This window comes from Mustela putorius, unplaced genomic scaffold (genome assembly GCF_011764305.1).
Source record: "Mustela putorius furo isolate JIRA1106 unplaced genomic scaffold, ASM1176430v1.1 tig00000382_pilon_pilon_pilon, whole genome shotgun sequence".
Classification (NCBI taxonomy): domain Eukaryota; kingdom Metazoa; phylum Chordata; class Mammalia; order Carnivora; family Mustelidae; genus Mustela; species Mustela putorius.
The window spans coordinates 6,575,439-6,595,317 of NW_025421367.1; the positions used below are offsets into that span (position 1 = coordinate 6,575,439).

Here is a 19,879-nt window from a genome sequence, read left to right on the forward strand (position 1 = left end):
TCTTTGAATATAGTTTATTTCTGAGGAAGCAGAAGCAGACTGGAGAAACTTGATATTGTAGAACTTTATAGAGGAAGCATATGGACTTGGATTATTCATCATAATTGGCAGAGATTCTGTTATACAGAACCTTGCGACAACAACTCAATTTTCTTGCGCTAGTGAATGTCATACTGAGCACATTTACAGTGTGAGTTATGGAAAAGAGTGAAAAACTTTAAATCTTCATAGCATTTTTATGTTCTGTCTTCCTTTTGTGTAATCAGATCTTGATTAAGAGGCAGAATTAACACCCAGTAGGACATCAAAATTTCTTGGCTTGAATCCTCTGCATACCTTTTCCTTGTCTCTAGGGGAGCCAAGGACTGATTTATGGACTCTATGATTCTGAAATAGTAAAAAAGTATCTGACATGCGTATTTGTTGTTTCTACAAGTCAATTATTTCTGTTTACATATGAAACAAGGCAGATCTAGATAGAAAGATAAATAATTTGGTGCCTTTTTTTTTTTTTCATATTGTGTTCTTACGTTTTACTTTAGCCCTCCTTTTGTAAGACAGTCATTCCCATGCCTTGTCTTTTGGTATCTATACCTTCAGCTACTGACAGTTTATCATTTCCCTCCCAGCAAATTTCCTCAGGTGAGGACTCTAGTGACTCTTCCTACACAAATAGAGAATTTTCCTTTTAGTACTTTCATACAATCTCTCTGCTTTAAAAAAAAATAGTTTTATTGAAGTACATTTCATATCCATAAAATTCACCCACAATAAGTGTACAGTTCAGAGGTTTTTAGTATATTCACAGAGTTGTGCAACCATTACCGCAATCTCATTTTAGAGCATTTTCAATATCCCCCAAAGAACCCCCATACCCATTAGCAGTCATTCCCCATTTCTACTTCCTCACCCTACCCCATCCCCAAGGAACCACTAATCTATTTTCTGTCTCTATGGATTTACCTATTCTGCACATTTCACATAAATGGAATCACAGAATATGCAGTCTTTTGTGACCGGCTTCTTCACTTAGCATAATGTTTTCAAGGTTCGTCCATGTTGTAACATGCGTCAGTGCTTCATTCTGTTTTATTGCCCAATAATATTCCATTATATGGTTGTGCTACATTTTATTTATCCATCAATTAGTTGATGAACATACAGGTTGCTTCCACTTTTTGGCTCTTGTGAACAATGTACCGTCAACACTAGCATAAAAGTTTTTGAACAGACATATGTTTTATTTATTTATTTATTTTTTAAGAATGAGAAAAACCAGACTGAGTGCTAGAACCTAAGATTCCAATTTCCAGTAAAGCATTCTTTCTACTCACTGTATTCCGGAAATTTTAGAAATACAAGTTACTTATAAAACGTCAGTATCACACCTTGCATCCACTTCTGGACTTGATTTGCAACCAAAATGCAGAAACATATTTTGAGTTTGTTCTCAAATATTTTAAACATCTTTGTCTCTGCCCATACATGTTTTCATATTCCAAACAGCAGATAGATGGTGATGCCATCCTTCTAGTAAGTCTTTGACTTACTTTGAGGTCTGTTGCCCATAATAGGATTCTTTACAATAATAAATAATTGTGAAGGAATTCTCTGTAGAGTTCTTACGGAATGAGCCACCCACTATCATGGGTATTAGAATGCTGGGAAAGGAAATGCTGTGCTGACCAACGGGACTGTAATACATCAGCATAATGTAAATAGCGTTAAGTTAAAAGTGAAGGCCTCAGTGAGCTGTGATCACAAGTACAGAAGCTGCACCCCGCCAGTGGGTAGCAGCCTTCCAGAAAGCCAGCCCTGTGGAAGCTGAACCACAGCCTCTGGTTAGCAGTATTTTCATTTGCCTTCTTTGGAGTCTGCTGGGACTCCTCCCTGGTTTCCTAGTTCCAGCCCAGCAGTCTGCTTCATATCAACCTTCAGATGGCTCTTTTGCAAATACCTGGCTGTTGGTTGATTATTAGACCCAAAGAGTATGAGTATCAAAAGGCACCAGAGAAATGACCTAAATCAAATCCCTCCTTTACCCACTGATACTTTGACGATGAGAAAAATTAGATCTGCCAAGATTAAATAACCCATGCTACTCTGAGACCTCTAAATCTGAATCCAGGCTAATCCTAACCAAAGAGAGGCCCCAAACCTAGGAACTATGGCTGTGACTATAAGATACGATATTTGTTCCTAAGTTGCCTGAATTTTTTATTTGTCTTTGGCTTAGACTTCTGAAGTGGGATTCTCAAGTGTGGCTTAGGAATCCTGAATCTTTCTGTTCTTATTCCTGGGGAGTTTAGTGTCCTAAACTACTGATTTTTCCATCGGCTTTAAGTCTAACTCTCCCATGGGGTTGGGGGAGGTGCTTCTGGTTTTTCCCTTGACCTGATCCTGTGTCATTTGCCTCCATCTGGATTTTGTTTCTTTTCCCACCTGATTGAGGTATGGGCAGTCAAGTCCTACAAAAGTGGATCCAAGGAATAGTAGGTAAATACTAATGGAAAGAACACAGATATTTGGCACAATTAGAGGGAAATTTGAGGAAAGCTCATATTTTCAGGAAGAACTAAAAGTTCCCACCTCTGTGAAGCAAACCCCTCTCCTTACTGCTCCATCTATGCCAAGGGCACAGAATAAGTCCCTGCCAAATGCTAAAATATATTTTCATAGCATCGCCTTCCTTGCCAACATCACATTCGTTTTTTTTTTTTCCCTTGATTTCTTGACCACATGCTTTCTTTCTACTTACAATGCTCTTCTCTAAAACCAGAATTCTGTTTCTCATTCTTTTTCTGTAGATCTTGTTTCCATTTAAGACCTACTATAAGTGACTGGCCCTTTATCACAAAGCTTTCTCTTCTAAGCACCACCCTTTAATAACATTGTATGCTTCTGTATTCCTTCAATATTTAGTTTACACTTTAAACCCCAAGCTCTACTAAATGTTACTTATCTCCAGACATTTCATATGTTATATGTACTCTGTTTCTCTAAGGACAATGGACTGCCATGGGCAAGAACTATGCTTTCTATATCTGTTAAATTTCCGTCATAGTAGTGGGCACAGGGTCGGGAGTTAGTAAATATTAAATACTTTCATTTAAACTAATGCATAAACTGGATTTCAAGATTAGTTTTATTTCTAGCCACCTTATGTGAGAGCATGCCTATTTTCATGATCAGTTACCTTGCAAGATAAGGGTCCAAAGAAGAAATGCATGCAAGATAGTATTGATTGGGGGCCCCTGGGTGGCTCAGTCATTAAGCGGCTGCCTTCGCCTCAAATCATGATCCCAGTGTCCTGGGATCGAGCCCCACATCTGGCTCCCTGCTCAGCAGAGAACCTGTTTCTTACTCTCCCTCTGCTGCTCCCCCTACTTGTGCTCTCTCTCTCTGTCAAATAAGTAAATAAAATCTTAAAAAAATAATTAGAAAAAAAAAAACCTGTCTCAAGTTCTAAAACAGTGATTATCATTGAGGATATTTGGCAAACCTGTGGGTGTTTTCCCTTTGCCAGATTGGTTAAGGGCAATACACTGTTAACAGGCAGGACCCAGGGAAGTGAGATGTCCTGTTATACATGGAACATTCCTACAAAAGTAAAAATTTAAATTCTCCTAATGAACATTAATGTAGGTAAAAAAATCTACTTATTATTATTGAACCCAGAATTCACTCTGTTTTATATATAAACATAAAACTTTTCTATATGTTTTCAATAAACACTGATTTATCAAAGAAGGTAACTTCCATGTAAATTAAGAGGAGGACGTGCTTTGTATCATTCCAGAGTTAGTCACCAGATGCCTGGGTGGCTCGGTGGGTTAAAGTCTCTGCCTTTGACTCAGGTCATGGTTCCAGCGTCCTGGGATTGAGCCCCGCATCAGGCTCTCTGCTCAGCGGGAAGCCTGTGTCCCCCTCTCTCTCTGACTGCCTCTGTGCCTACTTGTGATCTCTGTCAAATAAATAAATAAAATCTTAAAAAAAAAGAGAGTCACCATTTCTGAAAATCAACACACAAATGTCAGTGCCACTAATAATATTTGAAACTCATTAATTAGTCTGTATTTGCAATGGATGCATTTATTGTGATTCTATATATAGGTATGTCTGATTATTTCTTTGTCTTCAGTGAGGATAGTCCCTGTGCATTTACATACAGAGTTATATGTTATATCATTATAAATAGTTTTCCCTTTATTTCTCCTTTGGGTTATAGTTCAAGCTCTATATTGATTTTTTGGGAAATTACGTGGATAGGTAGATTATATTACCTATTAATATAATTTCAGAGTATTAAAAGAACCATTACCAAATATTTATTCTACCATGCTGGTAGCACTCATTTTAATAGGGTTAAAGAGCCATTGTTTTAAACCAATGTGGTCCTTGTTCTCATTGTTTGCTGTAATCTCTTAACCTGTCAGAGGACTGCACCTTTCTATGAAAATCACAAATTGTCACTTCTTATAGTACACTAATGCTCTCCTTCCTAAGGTGGAGCAATCTTTCTGAACTGGAAGAGAGAAGTGCCTGGATAGCTGTTCAAGTGTGGACAGTGAATTTGTCTCTCCAGGAGCAATTCTTAGACCATACTAGAACATTTAAACAAAGTCTTACTTCTTTTTTTTTTTTTTTAAGATTTTATTTATTTATTTATTTGACAGAGAGAAATCACAAGTAGGCAGAGAGGCAGGCAGAGAGAGAGAGAGAGAGGAGGAAGCAGGCTCCCTGCTGAGCAGAGAGCCCAATGCGGGACTCGATCCCAGGACCCTGAGATCATGACCTGAGCCGAAGGCAGCGGCTTAACCACTGAGCCACCCAGGCGCCCCAAAGTCTTACTTCTATATAGAGAAAACTGATATGTAAAAATGAGTATCATTAAACTAGATCAACCAGTTTATACAACACACTCTTCATCAATTTGGGGTTCCTCACAGGATTTCTTCTTTCCTGGATCAAGTTTTGCAACCAGTGACAGTGCTTATCTTTAACCTCTACCTTAAAAACTCCTTGAAGAGCTTGAAATCCAAACCAAAACTGGGGACACTGAGTGAGGTAAACATTTCCTCTTTTCTAATTATATAAGACCTGCCTTGAATTATCTCCTTCCCTCCTCCTTCCTTCCTTACAGCTTTTCCATTAATAATTAAGATCAAACTTCGTTTGAGGAAACTTCACCCCTATAGACATAACGGCAGCAATCACCACAAGATCACCTTTACAAGATAATCCTAGGGGGGATAATGTACTAGACCCAGCATCTCTTCAAGAGTGCCAGTTTTATATAAAAAGTGATGAACTTACCTAGGATCACAGCTAGGAGGGTGTAGGGCATGAACCAGAACATGATAGAGTTGCTGAATTCCATGATAGAGTATCACTTCTGGTTGGGTGATAGCTGTGCTGATGTAAAATAACTTTAGTACCACTTGTATTTGCTCATTACTCCATGATACCCGAAGTAACCCAAGCAATTGGAGATTCTCTTGGTGACCAAAGTGATAGCCTACATCCTTGGCAATTCTGCAGGGTAAGATGGCCAGGATGACTGATTTTTTTGAAGTCTACTTGGGCTTTGAATGGCGCTTTTTTTTTTTTTTTAAGATTTATTTATTTATTTGACAGACAGAGATCACAAGCAGGCAGAGAGGCTGGCCTAGAGAAAGAGAGGGGGCCAGGAAGCGTCTCGTCCTCGGCAGCGATGGAGGCAGTTGCCGTGATGTCTGCGGGGTTGGGCGGCTGACCGCCCAGATAGGAGCAGGCCCAGTGCCCCAAATCTTGGTGGCCAGTGCTGGAGCGCAGCCTGCGCCATGGCCACCTCCACCGCCTCCTCAGAGCATTTCGAGAAACTTCACGAGATCTTCCGCGGTCTCCAAGAAGACCTGTGAGGGGTGCTGGAGTGGCTCCTGGGGATGGCCAGGACAGAAAAGAAGCTGATCAGAGATTTTGATGAAAAGCAACAAGAAGCAAATGAAACGCTGGCAGAGATGGAAGAGGAACTACATTATGCACCCCTCTCTTTCCGTAACCCTATGATGTCTAAACTCCGAACCTACTGGAAGGACCTTGCCAAACTCCATCGGGAAGTGAGAAGCACCCCTTTGACAGCCACACCTGGGGGCCGAGGAGACATGAAATATGGCTCATATGCTGTAGAGAATGAGCACATGAACCGGTTACAGTCTCAAAGGGCATTGCTTCTACAAGGCATAGACAGCCTGAACCGGGCCACACAGAGCGTTGAGTGTTCTCATCGGATTGCCACAGAGACTGACCAGATTGGCTCAGAAATCATAGAAGAGCTGGGGGAACAACGTGAACAGTTGGAACGTACTAAGAATAGGCTGGTAAACACAAGTGAAAACTTGAGCAAAAGTCGAAAGATTCTCTGTTCAATGTCCAGAAAAGTGACAACCAACAAGCTGCTACTTTCCATCGTCATCATACTGGAGCTGGCCATCCTAGAGGGCCTGGTGTACTACAAATTCTTTCACAAGCACTGAATTTCCTAGAGGGAAGGGTTTGTGGACCAGAACTTTGACCCTGTGAATGAATGGTGTTAAAGATGAGGAATAAGCATAGCGCTGCTCTGAGGTAATGGTTTGAGGATGCCCTGTGTAGCCAGACCGTGGGAGGTGGGAGGGAAGACAAAAAACTGCATAACTGTGAAGGAACAGCAACAAGACCAGTATGATATACCAACGTAATAAATGCTGTTTATGACGTCTTTAGATTAAAAAAAAAAGGGGGGGGGGAGAAGGCTTCCCGCTGAGCAGAGCCCGATGCTGGGCTCGATCCCAGGACCCTGAGATCACGGCCTGAGCCAAAGGCAGAGGCTTAACCCACTGAGCCACCCAGGCACCCTTGAATGGCTTTTTAAAGTTATAATCTATACCATCTGTTTAGCAAATCCATGATCAGGGAATGAAGACATGAAGCTGAGGTGTCTGTATGTTAAAAGAAAAATTAAAGTTAAAAAGTAATTAAAACTGCCTAACATGATCTAAAAATAAAATCTATTAATTTTTTAAAAAATAAGTAAAATAAAAATTATTTTGAAACAAATATTTGTCTTGTGTGTAAACTAAGAACTAATATTATTTTCAGGAATTAAATTTGCACTTGAATAATTTTTTAAAAATTCAAGAATTTTCCAAATATTTTTTTCAAGATTTTATTTATTTGACAGACAGAGATCACAAGTAGGCAGAGAGGCAGGCAGAGAGAGAGGAAGGGAAGCAGGCTCCCCCCTGAGCAGAGAGCCGATGCGGGGCTCTATCCCAGGACCCTGAGATCATGACCTGAACTGAAAGCAGAGGCTTTAACCCACTGAGCCACCCAGGAGCCCCTGGAATTTTCCAAATATTTTTAAATGTTTTTCTTATCTAAGAAAATGTGAATTGTGGGGTTTTTTAAATGATGGAACAAACCAATATCTGTTTGTCAATTTATACTATTCAGACTGCTTTCATATGCATTTAAAATTTTTTTCAGTTGAGAGACTGTGGTCCAGGCAGTTAAGTGTCTGCATTTGAGCTCAGGTCACGATCTCAGGGTCCTGGGACTGAGTCCCGCATCAGGCTCTTTGCTCAGTGGGGAAACTGCTTCACCCTCTGCCTACAGCTCCCCCTGCTTCTGTGCTCTCTCTCTTTCTCTCTCTGACAAATAAATAAATAAAATCTTTTAGAAAAAAATTGTTTTCTGTTTTCAGAAGGGCAGTGTAAGCCCCATCTTCCTCAATTAGTTACTGTGTAATCTTAAATGAGTTACTTAATTTTTCTTGCTTTAATTTTCATCATCTTTTCCCATCCTTATAATGGGGGCAACTATAGTACCTAATTCAGAGATTCAGAGTTGCTGTTGAATTTATACTATACTCAGAATCGTAGACATGCAGTGTTAGCTGTTATTATTATGATGTCATAAAATTCTAAGAACTAGTGACAAAGTGTCTGAGGATCTGAAGGGGTTAATGGTGAGGGGAAAAGTCAGGCACTGGAGCACACTGCCTCCATGCAAGATCACCAGGACCCAGGTCCTCTGACACCCAGGTCTTCAGGGCCCTTTTCAGCCCAGGGAAGGCAAAGTCTGGGAGATTTCAGTGCTGAGCTGCACCCTCTTCAGTAAGTGAATAAAGCAAGTTATTAAAATGGGCTTAAGAGTACAATATTATACATCTAATGTGCTCTCAACCATTACAACAAAGCATAGTATAAAACCTGGAGAAAAAGACTGCAAGCACCTATGCCAAACATCGGGAGCATTGCCCCTACAGAAGGGATTATGGGCCACTCTTGGTGTTTCTGTAGTTGTCTCTACTTTCCAAGTGGTGTGTATTGAGCATAGCATTGTTTTGATAACCAGGGAAGAAAAGTAGAAGCCGAAAATGATTCCAATAAAAACAAATTTATTTCTGCACCATTGAGTCAAATAAGGGAGCCTCAGGAAGGGTAGGCGAGGAAGAAAGATTTAAAATCGTAAATGCTCACTTTAGAGAGCTTTTGTTATTTGAGGAAACAAGAGCTGTCAGATCCACACTTCATTCTACTAATTTGGCGTGTCAGATAAAACTAAATGTTAACAATCGAACGCTGCGGTGAAACAAAGGCGGCCGCCTCATCGAGGTAAGGAATCCTGCACCGCTCTTGGACAGCCCGGGAGGCTCGTTTTTTCCCTCGACAGAATGAAACGCTGAGAAGTTTTTTTCCACAAGAGGGCGGTAACTGCTCAGGATTTTTTTTTTTTTTTTTTTTTTTTTTTTTTCAAAAGGACTTCTGAAGGACCCAGAGGCTTGAAAACCCAGCAGCGACGCGGATGAAACAACTTTTTCTCAACGAAGAGTAAGGAGCCGCACGTGTGAGGCACCGGAAGGACCCATTCCGACACACGCACGCACACCCACGTCAGAAGCAACAACTCTAAGCAGGACACAAAGAAGAACTAATTACAGACTCGTTTAAAATGACCTAAATTATGTTGGGTGGACACAGGTGTAAGTTTTTCACGGCCGTTCACACCAGACACTGTATAATCTGGTGGATCAAACCGGACTAGCACTTTATCCCGTAAGGAAATGGTAGTAACCCACAGACGTTCCTTCAAGCGCAGGATTTCCGCGCCGGAGCCCGTTTTCCAGAATATACTTGCAAGCAAGGGGTTTTCCTGTAAGCAAACGGGTCTCCGCAGAAAATTCTGGAGGGGAGAGGACTGTATATACGTACGTCTACGTGCTTTGCTGAAGTTCAAGACCAGTTTTCTCTCCAGCAAGGTATTTAGCGTTTTCTTGCATTTACTCTTGTTCCTGAATTTGGGCTTTGATATTGCAGGCATTTTGGGATTTCAGTGTTCTCCATCTTCTGGGACATTTCCGAACCCTCCCTTCGGAATGCGTATCCCCTGGGAGAGCTCAGTACCTACCCTGAGACTGTGCAGCAGGAGGACCCTGCTGTTACTTGGAGGATCCCTGAGGGATGTCCTGGCTTGGGGTTCGAGACCTTTTCCGTAAAGGATTCTACGTCTACACCAGTCGCTTCCCTCACATATTTTGTTGGCCTCGTTGGGAGATCGCAGACCACAAGACCCTACAACACTCTTGGTCACCGGACCTTTGTTGACCTCTTTCTACTCCAGTACTTCCCAAATCCATCTCCTTAATTTCTGATCAGCAGAAGCAGCCACGGATCCAGTTCCCCTTCACAGCATTTGCAGGAGGCAAAGAGACGGACAGACAGAAAAGCATCCCCTTTCCTCTGCTCTCCTTCTCGGAGACTGACTTGTTTCAAGCTTGTGGACATTTCTTCTTTCTCCCTTGTGCCGGCTCGACCCCTCTTACAACACTAACGTAAACCCAGCCAGCCTCCGGGTTCAGCCCGCGCAGGCCCCACTCGCTGGCGAAGTGGAATCATTAAAGAAGTCTTCAAGGCAAGTCAAGCAAACACATTTCAGAGAGGTTTTTAGCCTGAAACACATACCTAATTCCCTTCATACCCGACCCCCCCACCGCCCGTGTTCCCCGCCTTTTACGAATGCAGAACAGACTTCTCGTGGCTACAACTGAGTATCCCGACATTGGACGTTCATATATTTGGGGAAGAATAGTTACCATTCACCCCCAACTGCTACATTTAAGTACATTTATCTGAGCTTTCATTTGCATTCCTTCTGCGAGTTACCCTGAATTTAGTGGCCGTTCCTTCAACTTAAAGCAGAAGTATCCAAACGGGCCAGGCGTTTCTGAGTCAAGGGTTAGAAGGCGGATGGGGTGGTCAAGGGGATCGCGCAGGCTGTGTTAACAGTAGCAGCAGGCTCACAACAGTAAACTTGAAAACTGCTTCGGTTGTTCACAGGCTCGAGAAAGTCAAAGGACGCGTGTAGCTTTTCTCATCCCTATCATTTTAGCTTTTTTTTTTTTTTTCCAACCTCAGAATTTGCCAACACTCTTTCATTTTTTTCAATTAAAATGCAAATCGTTCGCTTTCAAACACAGCCCCCTCCCCCAAATATATATTATTGCAGAGATGTGAGGGGGGTGTCGCAACCACGTGTTACACGTTCTACCCTAGAGTATACTCTTAGTCGAACTTAGCAAAGTCCGACTTTATTAGGTCATGGGCAGAAAAACGTGCTGGTCCTGGGGATTCCTAAGGGAAAGTCCAGACTCTCTAGGGCATCTGTAAGCCGCGTGCAGGACAGCCCCAACCAGAAACGGGCCTCCCTGGTCAGCATCGGGATTTGTTCTTCCAAGACTCTGCCCCTAAGGTGGTTAAAGTTCTGCGGGGGTAGGGCCATCTCTCCCTGCCAGTGACAGGAGGAGACCACCCCCCACCCCCTCAAGACGTCCCTGGCTCTTCCTGCTCCCAGCTGGAGACAGACGGAGCAGATCGATGACAACAAGCACCAGGCAGGCAGGAGGCACCCACCTTCCTTCAGCGCATCGCAGTGTGTATCTGGAATACAAGCTGCCCCACGCGGGTTTCGGGCACCCATGGTTCACCCCCGGGATCTAGGTACACAGACCCCAGAATTGTTTTATTGTCACAAGAAAAAAATGCTGCTATTTTAATTCATCGATGTGAATGATAAATAAAAGCAAACGATGGAGATGCCTTGCACCCAGCTTTGCAACTATTTACCAATGTCAGTTAAGCCAGAGTTGACTGGATGGAGTTGAATGTCTCTCTCATATTTCTCTGTCTCTTTACTTCACTTCACCCCATATCACATACTAAATTTACAAAAGGAGAATATCCAATTTTTTCTCGGGTCACAATGTTTGCATGAAATGAAAGGGGGATCGTTTTTGGAAACTGGAATCTTTGGGGATCACTGGCCTCCTCCCCCCACCGCCCCATTCCTACCTAGTCTTGAGAATGCGGTGTACAGGGGGAATGTGAGGAGGTCACTGGTGGCCCAGGAGCGGGGTTCAGGAAGTAGATTGTGTGCCACTGTCAACTGGGAGTCTGCGACATAGGGAAAAGTTTAGTTTGTAACGAAGCAAGAGGCAGAGGGGCCCCAGCAACTCTGCCTGGCTGGGCTCCCCACCTCCTCCTTCTGTCCCAGTCTTTTGGCCAAAATGGCAGGGCACTGGGGTTTAGACCCATAGCCTAGCAGAGCATCCTCCCTCATAGGAAAATGCAGATGGTCCCCGCATGAACTCTCTTCTCGCCGGACTCAGCATAATTCACGTGGAGGCAGGAAATCACCTTCCTTCCGGTCAGAGTCTAATGTCTGAGAAGGGATTGATTTAACCCAGTCTTGAAGTTAATGCAGGAGGCTGGAGAGGGAAGAGGGGGACCAAATAAAAACAAAATTACTTTTATCTCAGAAATGAATGATAAAAGTGGCAAAGGGTAAACAAAGACATTAAAACAAACAAACAAACAAACAAACAAACAAACTCAAGCTCTAGCTGACACCTTAAAAAGACCAAAGCTAGAAATGAGGGCTATCAAAACAGAATAAGCCCTCCTGGCTTTTGGTACTTGGACCCGTATGAGTGCTTTTGCACTCGCAGTCAGGATGGAGCTGCCCAGACTTTATTCTTGAGCGATTTATTTCTAAGAATTAAGTTTGGACTTAATGATCTCATCCAAATTGCTCTAGTGAGTACCCCTCACTGGTGTGTTACTTCAACATGCTGAAATCTCAAAACTGTGCAAAGGTCTTCCTCCTCATTTGCACAGCTCAACCCTGCTAGCAATTTCAAGCTCCTTCTACAAGGAAGCAGGATTGGGAGATAGAAAGGGAATAAAGGAAATGACTCTCAGACATCCCATCAACACAGCCCAGAAACCTGAACATCTCCATCTTTCAAAACAACTCTGGTGTTCAGGGGAAGGGGCCAGAGTTTTGGAGACCGTTTTCAAAAACTTACAGTATAAGGGGGGAGAGGGGTACCCAGATACTTCTTTATACAGATTTTCCTTTTGGTGGTTCTACTCCAGTGTAAACGCATAACAAATAACGACAATAATCAAAGGAAAGAAAAGTTAGGGGGGAAAAGGAAGAGTTCACTCCTCTCAGGTCTAAACATCACCTGAAAAACAAATATATTCCCATTAAGCTGATTCTGTTCTCCGAGTAATCCTATAAATGGTAACATTGCGGAGAAACCTAGCAATGAAAAGAAAAGTAACGAAGAACGAACAGAGAGGGAAAGAGGGAGGTGGCAAAAATGGAAGAGGACGATCCTTGGGCCTACTAGGGGATTAAGGGCATCTATAGGCTTAAGGAGCAACAAATTAATTTACACAATTCTGGGAGAGCCCAGATGGCCTTTAATTAATCCCTTCAAAAGAAGGAGCTAGGCCGGGGCTGCGCCGGCTGCCCGCTCCATTAGCTCCATTTTACAAGGGACCAGACTGTTCGAGGTGAGGCGTCTCGAGCTGGTAGGCGAAAGGGGGGTGGATAGGGTGACGCGAGCAGGCGAGCGGGGAGGCGAGGGAAGAATATGAACTGCTTTTCCATAAAAGGTCTGGGTTTTCATTATTCTTCTCTTTAAAAAGTAATACCCTCTCCGTCTCTGCTCCCCCCTCCACTTTTCCATTTTATTTAACACAATTAATTGAGGCGTCCACTGGCCCCAAGGCGGAACCGCACCACTCGCCAGGCCCCACCCCCTGACCCCACCCACAGAAGGGATGGATGAGGGAGGAGGCGGGAACCTAGCGGGCGAGGCCCTACGGCTCGCCCTCCTCAGCCAATCAGAGGGTGCGGCGCTCCGGAGTGGGCGTGCCCCAGAGGCGACGCGAGTCCCGAGACTGCGCGCAATTGGAGACAGTGGTTACGCCCCCTGCCTGCACCCCGCTCCTCGGCCCCGCCCCCCCGGCCGCCTCCGAGTGACGTCTCTCAAAGTTCTCATTTTGGACCCCCCTTTCCCCCTCCTTTTCGTCCCCCCAGCTAAAGAGGGGTAGGGAGTGATGCAAATGTTTTATTACCTTTGAGAGCTTCATCTGAACTGTCAGGCCCGGAGGGAGGAGAGGAGAGAGAGGGAGTGGAAGAGCCGGAGAGGGTCAGCTTGGCCAGAGGACAGGACTTAGAAGAACGAGCCTGTAAAGCCGCGAAGAAAATGCGAGAGAGGAGAGGCAAAGGCGGAGAGTGAGAAGAAGAGAGGGTGCTGCGGGGGTGGGGCGGGGGTCGCCAGGCCCGTTTGCAGAAGTGGACAGACGAACGGAGCCGTAGCCGAAGCCATCAGACTTTTCACACTTAAGTCTTTGTTTTTCTGTCTTTCTTTCTTTCTTTTTTTTCCCCTCACCCTTTTTTCTTTTCGATATTGCAACTCTAGTGCCCGGTGGCCCAGAGGGGAAGGCGGGTTGGCGCGCCGAATTCGGGAACGGCGGGGATTGGTGGCACTGCCCTTTCTGGCGCCCCAGCCCCGGGCAGAGCCAGCGGAGGAAGCCCGCCCAGAGGCGAGATCCTCCTGCGGGCTGGATGCGCTCTCTCCCCGCGAGCAGCGAGCGCCGAGTGCGAATCAGCCTCGCGGCGAAAGAACAGGGCAGTCAAATAAGATTAGAGAAGTGCGTCCGGCGGAACCTGGAGTCCTTTGAGCCACCCCAGAGAAAGCGAGCCAGTCCCCCTACTCCAACATCGAAGTGGAGATTCGGTGACTCTTAACTTTGTTGCAAACTCTGGGGCCCGTCTGGGTTTTGCTTTGCTTATTTCTCCCGCGGAGATGAGAAGTAGAGATCATTGAGAGGCGAGGAAAAGTAAAGAGAGAAGAGACTGAGACGGAGTCCACGACTCTGGGAGCGAAAGGACAGCCAAACTCGCCCGGACGCTCGCTGATCTCGGGGAGCCACCGCCTCTCCAGTGGCGTGTTTGGACATTTCTGCTGCGCAGCTTCGAGAGCAACTCTCGGCGGCGGCGTTCCCGGCCCAGTTGGCAGGTCGCCTCTGGGAGCGCGGAGCTACTCTTCGCTCGCGCCCTCGGCACTCCTCGCTTTCCTGAGCCCCACCGGGGCACCCGCCGGCGCCCTCGCTGAGTGGCTGCGGGCTCCGGCCTGGCCGTGGGATGTTAGCGGTGGGGGCGATGGAGGGCACCCGGCAGAGCGCGTTCCTGCTCAGCAGCCCTCCCCTGGCTGCCCTGCACAGCATGGCCGAAATGAAGACCCCTCTGTACCCCGCGGCGTACCCCCCCTTGCCCGCCGGCCCCCCCTCTTCTTCCTCCTCTTCGTCCTCCTCGTCGTCGCCCTCTCCGCCTTTGGGTGCCCACAACCCAGGCAGCCTGAAGCCCCCGACCGCGGGGGGGCTCTCATCCCTGGGCAGCCCCCCACAGCAGCTCTCGGCCGCCACCCCCCACGGTATCAACGACATCCTGAGCCGGCCCTCCATGCCCGTGGCCTCAGGGGCCGCCCTGCCCTCCGCCTCGCCCTCGGGTTCCTCCTCCTCCTCCTCCTCGTCCACCTCCGCTTCCTCCGCTTCGGCAGCTGCAGCGGCGGCTGCAGCCGCTGCAGCCGCCGCCTCATCCCCAGCGGGGCTGCTGGCTGGCCTGCCCCGCTTCAGCAGCCTGAGTCCGCCGCCGCCGCCGCCTGGGCTCTACTTCAGCCCCAGCGCAGCGGCCGTGGCCGCGGTAGGTCGGTACCCCAAGCCGCTGGCCGAGCTGCCCGGCCGGACGCCCATTTTCTGGCCAGGAGTTATGCAGAGCCCACCCTGGAGGGACGCCCGCCTGGCCTGCACCCCTCGTGAGTACAATCGCCTGAGTACAGTTGTGCGCGTTCTACCCGCTCTCGGGTCATGTCTTCTGATGTGCATGGGGATCCGTGCACCCTCTTGGCTCCCCAGTAGTTTCTGGCAGCGCCAGAATCGCACGATTTAGGCTCTGCCAGGGCATTCATTGAGGGACTCTGACTTCCCTGAGCACGCTTCCAAGTGCCCCCCCCCCCCCAAGTCTTGGGCACGCCTCGAGGAGCGGTTGTGCATGAGTCCGTGTTGAAAACGCGGTGCTAGGCATGTGTCTCACCCGAGGCCCCGGCTACTTTGGAACCGCCTAACTGCAACCTCAGGCCCTGCTTGGGTTTAAGAGGTGGGAAGGGCAGGAGAGGCTATTGAGCCCCGGGCTACATCCCCTCTTTCCTGGCTCCCGCCTGTCTGCCAGGGCCCCACTCCACCTACGCCAGCCGAACTGGCCTCTCTGCGAACAGGCGGGGGACCACAGCGGCAAGCCCTCCAGGGCCCTGGCCGGAGTGCGTGTACTTGCATGTACATCTCGGCCCAGGGTGTCCCTACCTAACCTCTTCGCCTTCGAGGAGCTCCCCCACCCCCACCCTAGTACAGTTGGTCCGGGTGACCTCATTGAAGACAGGTCCGCGGCAGCCGCAGTAGCGAGCTCAGTCACTTCGGGCCACTCCCCTCTGCTGGGCTCTCACTTTCCCACCTGCCTCGGCCCTGGGAAGGTGGGGTGGGGGTGGCGAAGGGCCGGGACTTCTTGGGCCTGGGAATTCTGAGAGGCATCTTGGCCCTCAACATCCTTACATGAAAATGAACCAGAGGTAGAACGAGGTGGCGGCAGCACTGGGGAATATACACATCCCACCAAGATCTTGCTTGAAACCAACTAACTGTGTTGCCCCGAGATCAGTCCAATCTTCTGGGTAGCTGGCCACCGCCGAGGAGGCTCCTAGTCTTCCAGGTGTAGTTCGAGGCCCAGCCTAGGTTTTTCTCTTGCTCCGGTCTTTGCTCTTGACCCAGTCCCCCAAGTTTCCATTAATTCTCCAGACCTCTTTCGTGTGGGTGAGTGGCAGTCAACTAAGGGAAGTTGCGGGAGCCAAGTAGAGACTCCCTTGGGAATGGAGGGCTGCCGGACTGGTGCGGGTGTCGGGGAGACGCTATTGTATCCGTTTTGATGGCCGTGTAGGGACCGCCAACAAAGGCGGTACCCCCTCCCCCTCGGCCGCAGCGGCGTTTGACTTGGGGGCGATTTAGCTCTCTTGTGTGCAAAAAACAAGGCGCCCTTTGTTGTGCGGGCACAGGTTAGGAAGGCGCTCAAGGGAGAGAAAGAAAGAAAGAAAGAAAGAAAGAAAGAAAGAAAGAAAGAAAGAAAGAAAACAAAACAAAACTAGTCATCCTCAAGCAAAGTCTTCGGGGCTGAGCGAGCACTGACTGGACTGGGAGGCTAGACGGGCCTTTATCCCATATTCTTCAATTTACTGGGGCCTGGTGATTTCGGCTCCGGCAAACTTCAGCAATGCGCTCCCTGTTGGACGTCTCTGTTCGGCAGGTTATTTACTGCTGCTCCAAACACACCCGGCTTTTTAAAACAGGTGGGCGTAAAAAGGCAAAGGGAGGCGCGCAGCGGGACTGGAAGCACCGGACACTTCTGACGTCTGCTGCGGAATAAGCTTGCCCCCCAAAACTTCGTGTTTTGAGTTGTTCTCAGTGAAGCCGCTTGTAACCGATTGTTTTTCTCCTTCCCTTGTTTATCTGTTCTCGCAGATCAAGGATCCATTTTGCTGGACAAAGACGGGAAGAGAAAACACACAAGACCCACGTTTTCTGGCCAGCAGATCTTCGCTCTGGAGAAGACTTTCGAACAAACGAAATACTTGGCGGGGCCCGAGAGGGCTCGCTTGGCCTATTCGCTGGGGATGACGGAGAGTCAGGTCAAGGTGAGTAGCAGACCTTACAAACCTCGAGGGATGGTCTCCTAATCCCCAACTCGCGCGCACGCGCGGACACACACACACACACACGCGCGCGCGCGCGCGTACACACCCCTCTAACAAACAGCCGCTTGGGGGGTGCGGATCTGAGGAGCCTGGGGAGAAGATGAAATCAGCGAAGGGGGTGGGAGTGGGGGTTACAAAGGCCCTGGGGTCTCCAGGCGGGCAAACTGTTGATGAACAAAAGGAATCAAGCCCCCGCCTTTGAAATTAGGTTAATCTAGATAGCAGCATGTGCTGGGGGAACTCGCCATTATTGGAGAATAAAAGCATGACCGAAATATCAGCCCTTAGAATAGATCACACCAGTTAGATAGCTTCTATGTACTCTGTTTGTAAGGATATTCAAGCTTTTGTTTGTCAATTCAAGCTCCGCTAGTCATATCATTTTCTGATGTAGATCAGCCTTATAGTGCTACTATATTAACTTGCAGGTTTTTAAAAAAAATGCACAGGATGCAGCCGTTTAGCAGGGGTGAATCTGCTTTTAGTTTAGCTGATGACTATAACTTTGGAATAGTAATTTTCCAAATGAATTGACAAGATTATTATTGTATTATGAAAGAATTCTGTCTATCAACAGATGTATACTATTTTACCGTTTGTGACAACAATTTATAATTAAAATGTCACTTAGCTTATAATTGAGTTGTACAGCATATTTCCAGGGAATCAAATTTGAGAAATCTTTTCCTGAAAAATAAAAGGATTGAACGAGTAGGTAAATTAAATCTAGTGGTTTCCTATATTTCCAGTATTCTCTTTTGTGTCCCTTCTTCAATTTATTATATTTGGTATTTTTGGAGGGGAAGGAGCATAAATCTGTTTTCATTAGTAATCTTGTTGCTCCTTAAATTAAGTGGGAATAACTGTTAGCCACGTCTGCTGGTTAGAGTGTATTTCCCCCGGGGGCAAGCATCATAAAATGCATTTCAGGGGTGATTTTGTACGTGACCATTAGAATACCATCACAGTTAAAATTATTTTTGCAATGTTTGGTACAGAGCCTACCACAGTAATCTGGAAGTCTTCATTTGTCACCGTAAATATGTCTGTGTGGCTAGAAGTGAATTATTATAGCTGTATAAGGAAAATAAAAATCACTTTCTTAACAATTCGGATTCTCTAGATAAAATACATAACGGATGAGAAAATGGATGAGAATCATAAAAAGAGGATAGTATCTTTTGGAAATTGGTTGCTGATGCTTTAGGTTAAATTATGTATATCAAACATGGTGTCACACACCATGAATAGCTTAAAATATTTGTTATATAAAATGTCTTGGAGAAGAACAATATTAAAATAATATTTGAAAGACTAGGCATGCTAACAGTGGAAGATAATGTAATAAGCCAAATTTCACTTTAAAAAATAACTAATGAAAATTCCAGCTTGATGTTTGGTTTTATGACAAACCATAGAGAAAGACTCACACACAAACTACCGGTTTTAGCTCATCTATTCAATATTTTCAAGCGTTTATGTTTATTATTATCAGTGATTTGAGGTTTCTGTTTTAGCAAATTTTTTTTTTTTTTTTAACTTTAAATGGTACATTACAAGTGTAAACGGGAAGGGGAGTGTTTACCTAGCATGTTTGTGTGGATTCAGACTTGAGATCTGAGAAACAGACAAATATCCAAAAATGAAAAGGAGAACAGAAGTAATTGGGGCAAATGCCGTGCTTTCTCCCACAAATCACACTAAAAAGCAAGCACACTTCAAGTTGTTTGCAAGTCTTAGTCTAAGAAAGTAAACAACAAATAAAATCACAAAGTCTTTATGAAGCAAACTTAGGAAGGTAAGTTTTGTACTTCAAACTACAAAGTAGGAAAGCGGACTCGTTTTTAGGGAAGTTTTAAGTTTCCAAGTTTTTTCTCTTCGGAGACAGCTCACTGACAACGTCTATACACTTGTGTTATTATCGCTATGGTAACGGCGGTCACTCCGCTGGTGCCCGACGCTCGGAGGAAGCTGGGGCGTTGGAGACTGACTTTGACGGCCGGAACAAGGGAGGTCTCTGAGCGAGGGTCGCAGGCCGTCAGGGGCCCGCCCGCTGGAGCGACCCGGGGATCTTGGGGAAGCAGCCTTGCCTGAATCCGCTCGCCTTCAATTCCTGTCCTCCCCCGCCCGCCCCGGTTCCCCTCTCCTCCCCTCTCCTGGCCCCCAGGTCTGGTTCCAGAACCGCCGGACCAAGTGGAGGAAGAAGCACGCGGCCGAGATGGCCACGGCCAAGAAGAAGCAGGATTCGGAGACCGAGCGGCTCAAGGGCGCCTCGGAGAACGAGGAGGAGGACGACGACTACAACAAGCCCCTGGACCCCAACTCGGACGACGAGAAGATCACGCAGCTGCTGAAGAAGCACAAGTCGAGCGGCGGCGGCGGCGGCGGCCTCCTGCTGCACGCGTCGGAGAACGAGAGCTCGTCCTGAGCGCCCGCCCCCCCACCCCCACCCCCACCCCCGCCCCCACCGGCGCCTGCCGGGCCTCCGGCCCCCGCCCCGGGGACAGCGCGCGCCCCGCCTGCCCGCCCCTTGGGGCTCGGAGGACCCCGCCCCGCCCGCCGGGGCCCTTTGCTATTTTCTGAGATGTACATATCTATTTTTTTAACCTGGAAGTTGAGGGGGGCGGGGGAGAGCGAGAGAGAGCGAGAGAGAGAGAGACTCGGGGGTTGATCAGAAGGCAGAAAAGACGTCGAAAATCACTGCAT

The 19,879-nt window shown here is 46.8% G+C and overlaps 1 protein-coding gene and 1 pseudogene across 1 annotated transcript; both read left to right on the forward strand.

Moving 5' to 3' along the window:
- The first annotated feature begins 5,822 nt into the window (after nt 1–5,822).
- Nucleotides 5,823–6,743, forward strand: LOC101680787 (annotated as a pseudogene).
- A 7,699-nt stretch (nt 6,744–14,442) lies between these two features.
- On the forward strand, nt 14,443–19,639 carry NKX6-1 (NK6 homeobox 1). Its single transcript, XM_045079416.1, has 3 exons — nt 14,443–15,190; nt 16,941–17,113; nt 19,341–19,639. The coding sequence occupies exons 1-3, from the start codon at nt 14,521–14,523 to the stop codon at nt 19,599–19,601; spliced, it is 1,104 nt and encodes a 367-aa protein (XP_044935351.1). The 5' UTR covers nt 14,443–14,520; the 3' UTR covers nt 19,602–19,639.
- The last annotated feature ends 240 nt before the right edge of the window (nt 19,640–19,879 follow it).

Excerpts from the sequence above, each read along its gene's own strand:
- NKX6-1 (XM_045079416.1), top strand. The coding sequence starts at position 14,521 with ATGTTAGCGGTGGGGGCGATGGAGGGCACCCGGCAGAGCGCGTTCCTG. Across the intron at positions 15,191-16,940 it reads CCGCCTGGCCTGCACCCCTC|ATCAAGGATCCATTTTGCTG; the intron begins GTGAGTACAATC and ends CTGTTCTCGCAG. Across the intron at positions 17,114-19,340 it reads TGACGGAGAGTCAGGTCAAG|GTCTGGTTCCAGAACCGCCG; the intron begins GTGAGTAGCAGA and ends CCTGGCCCCCAG.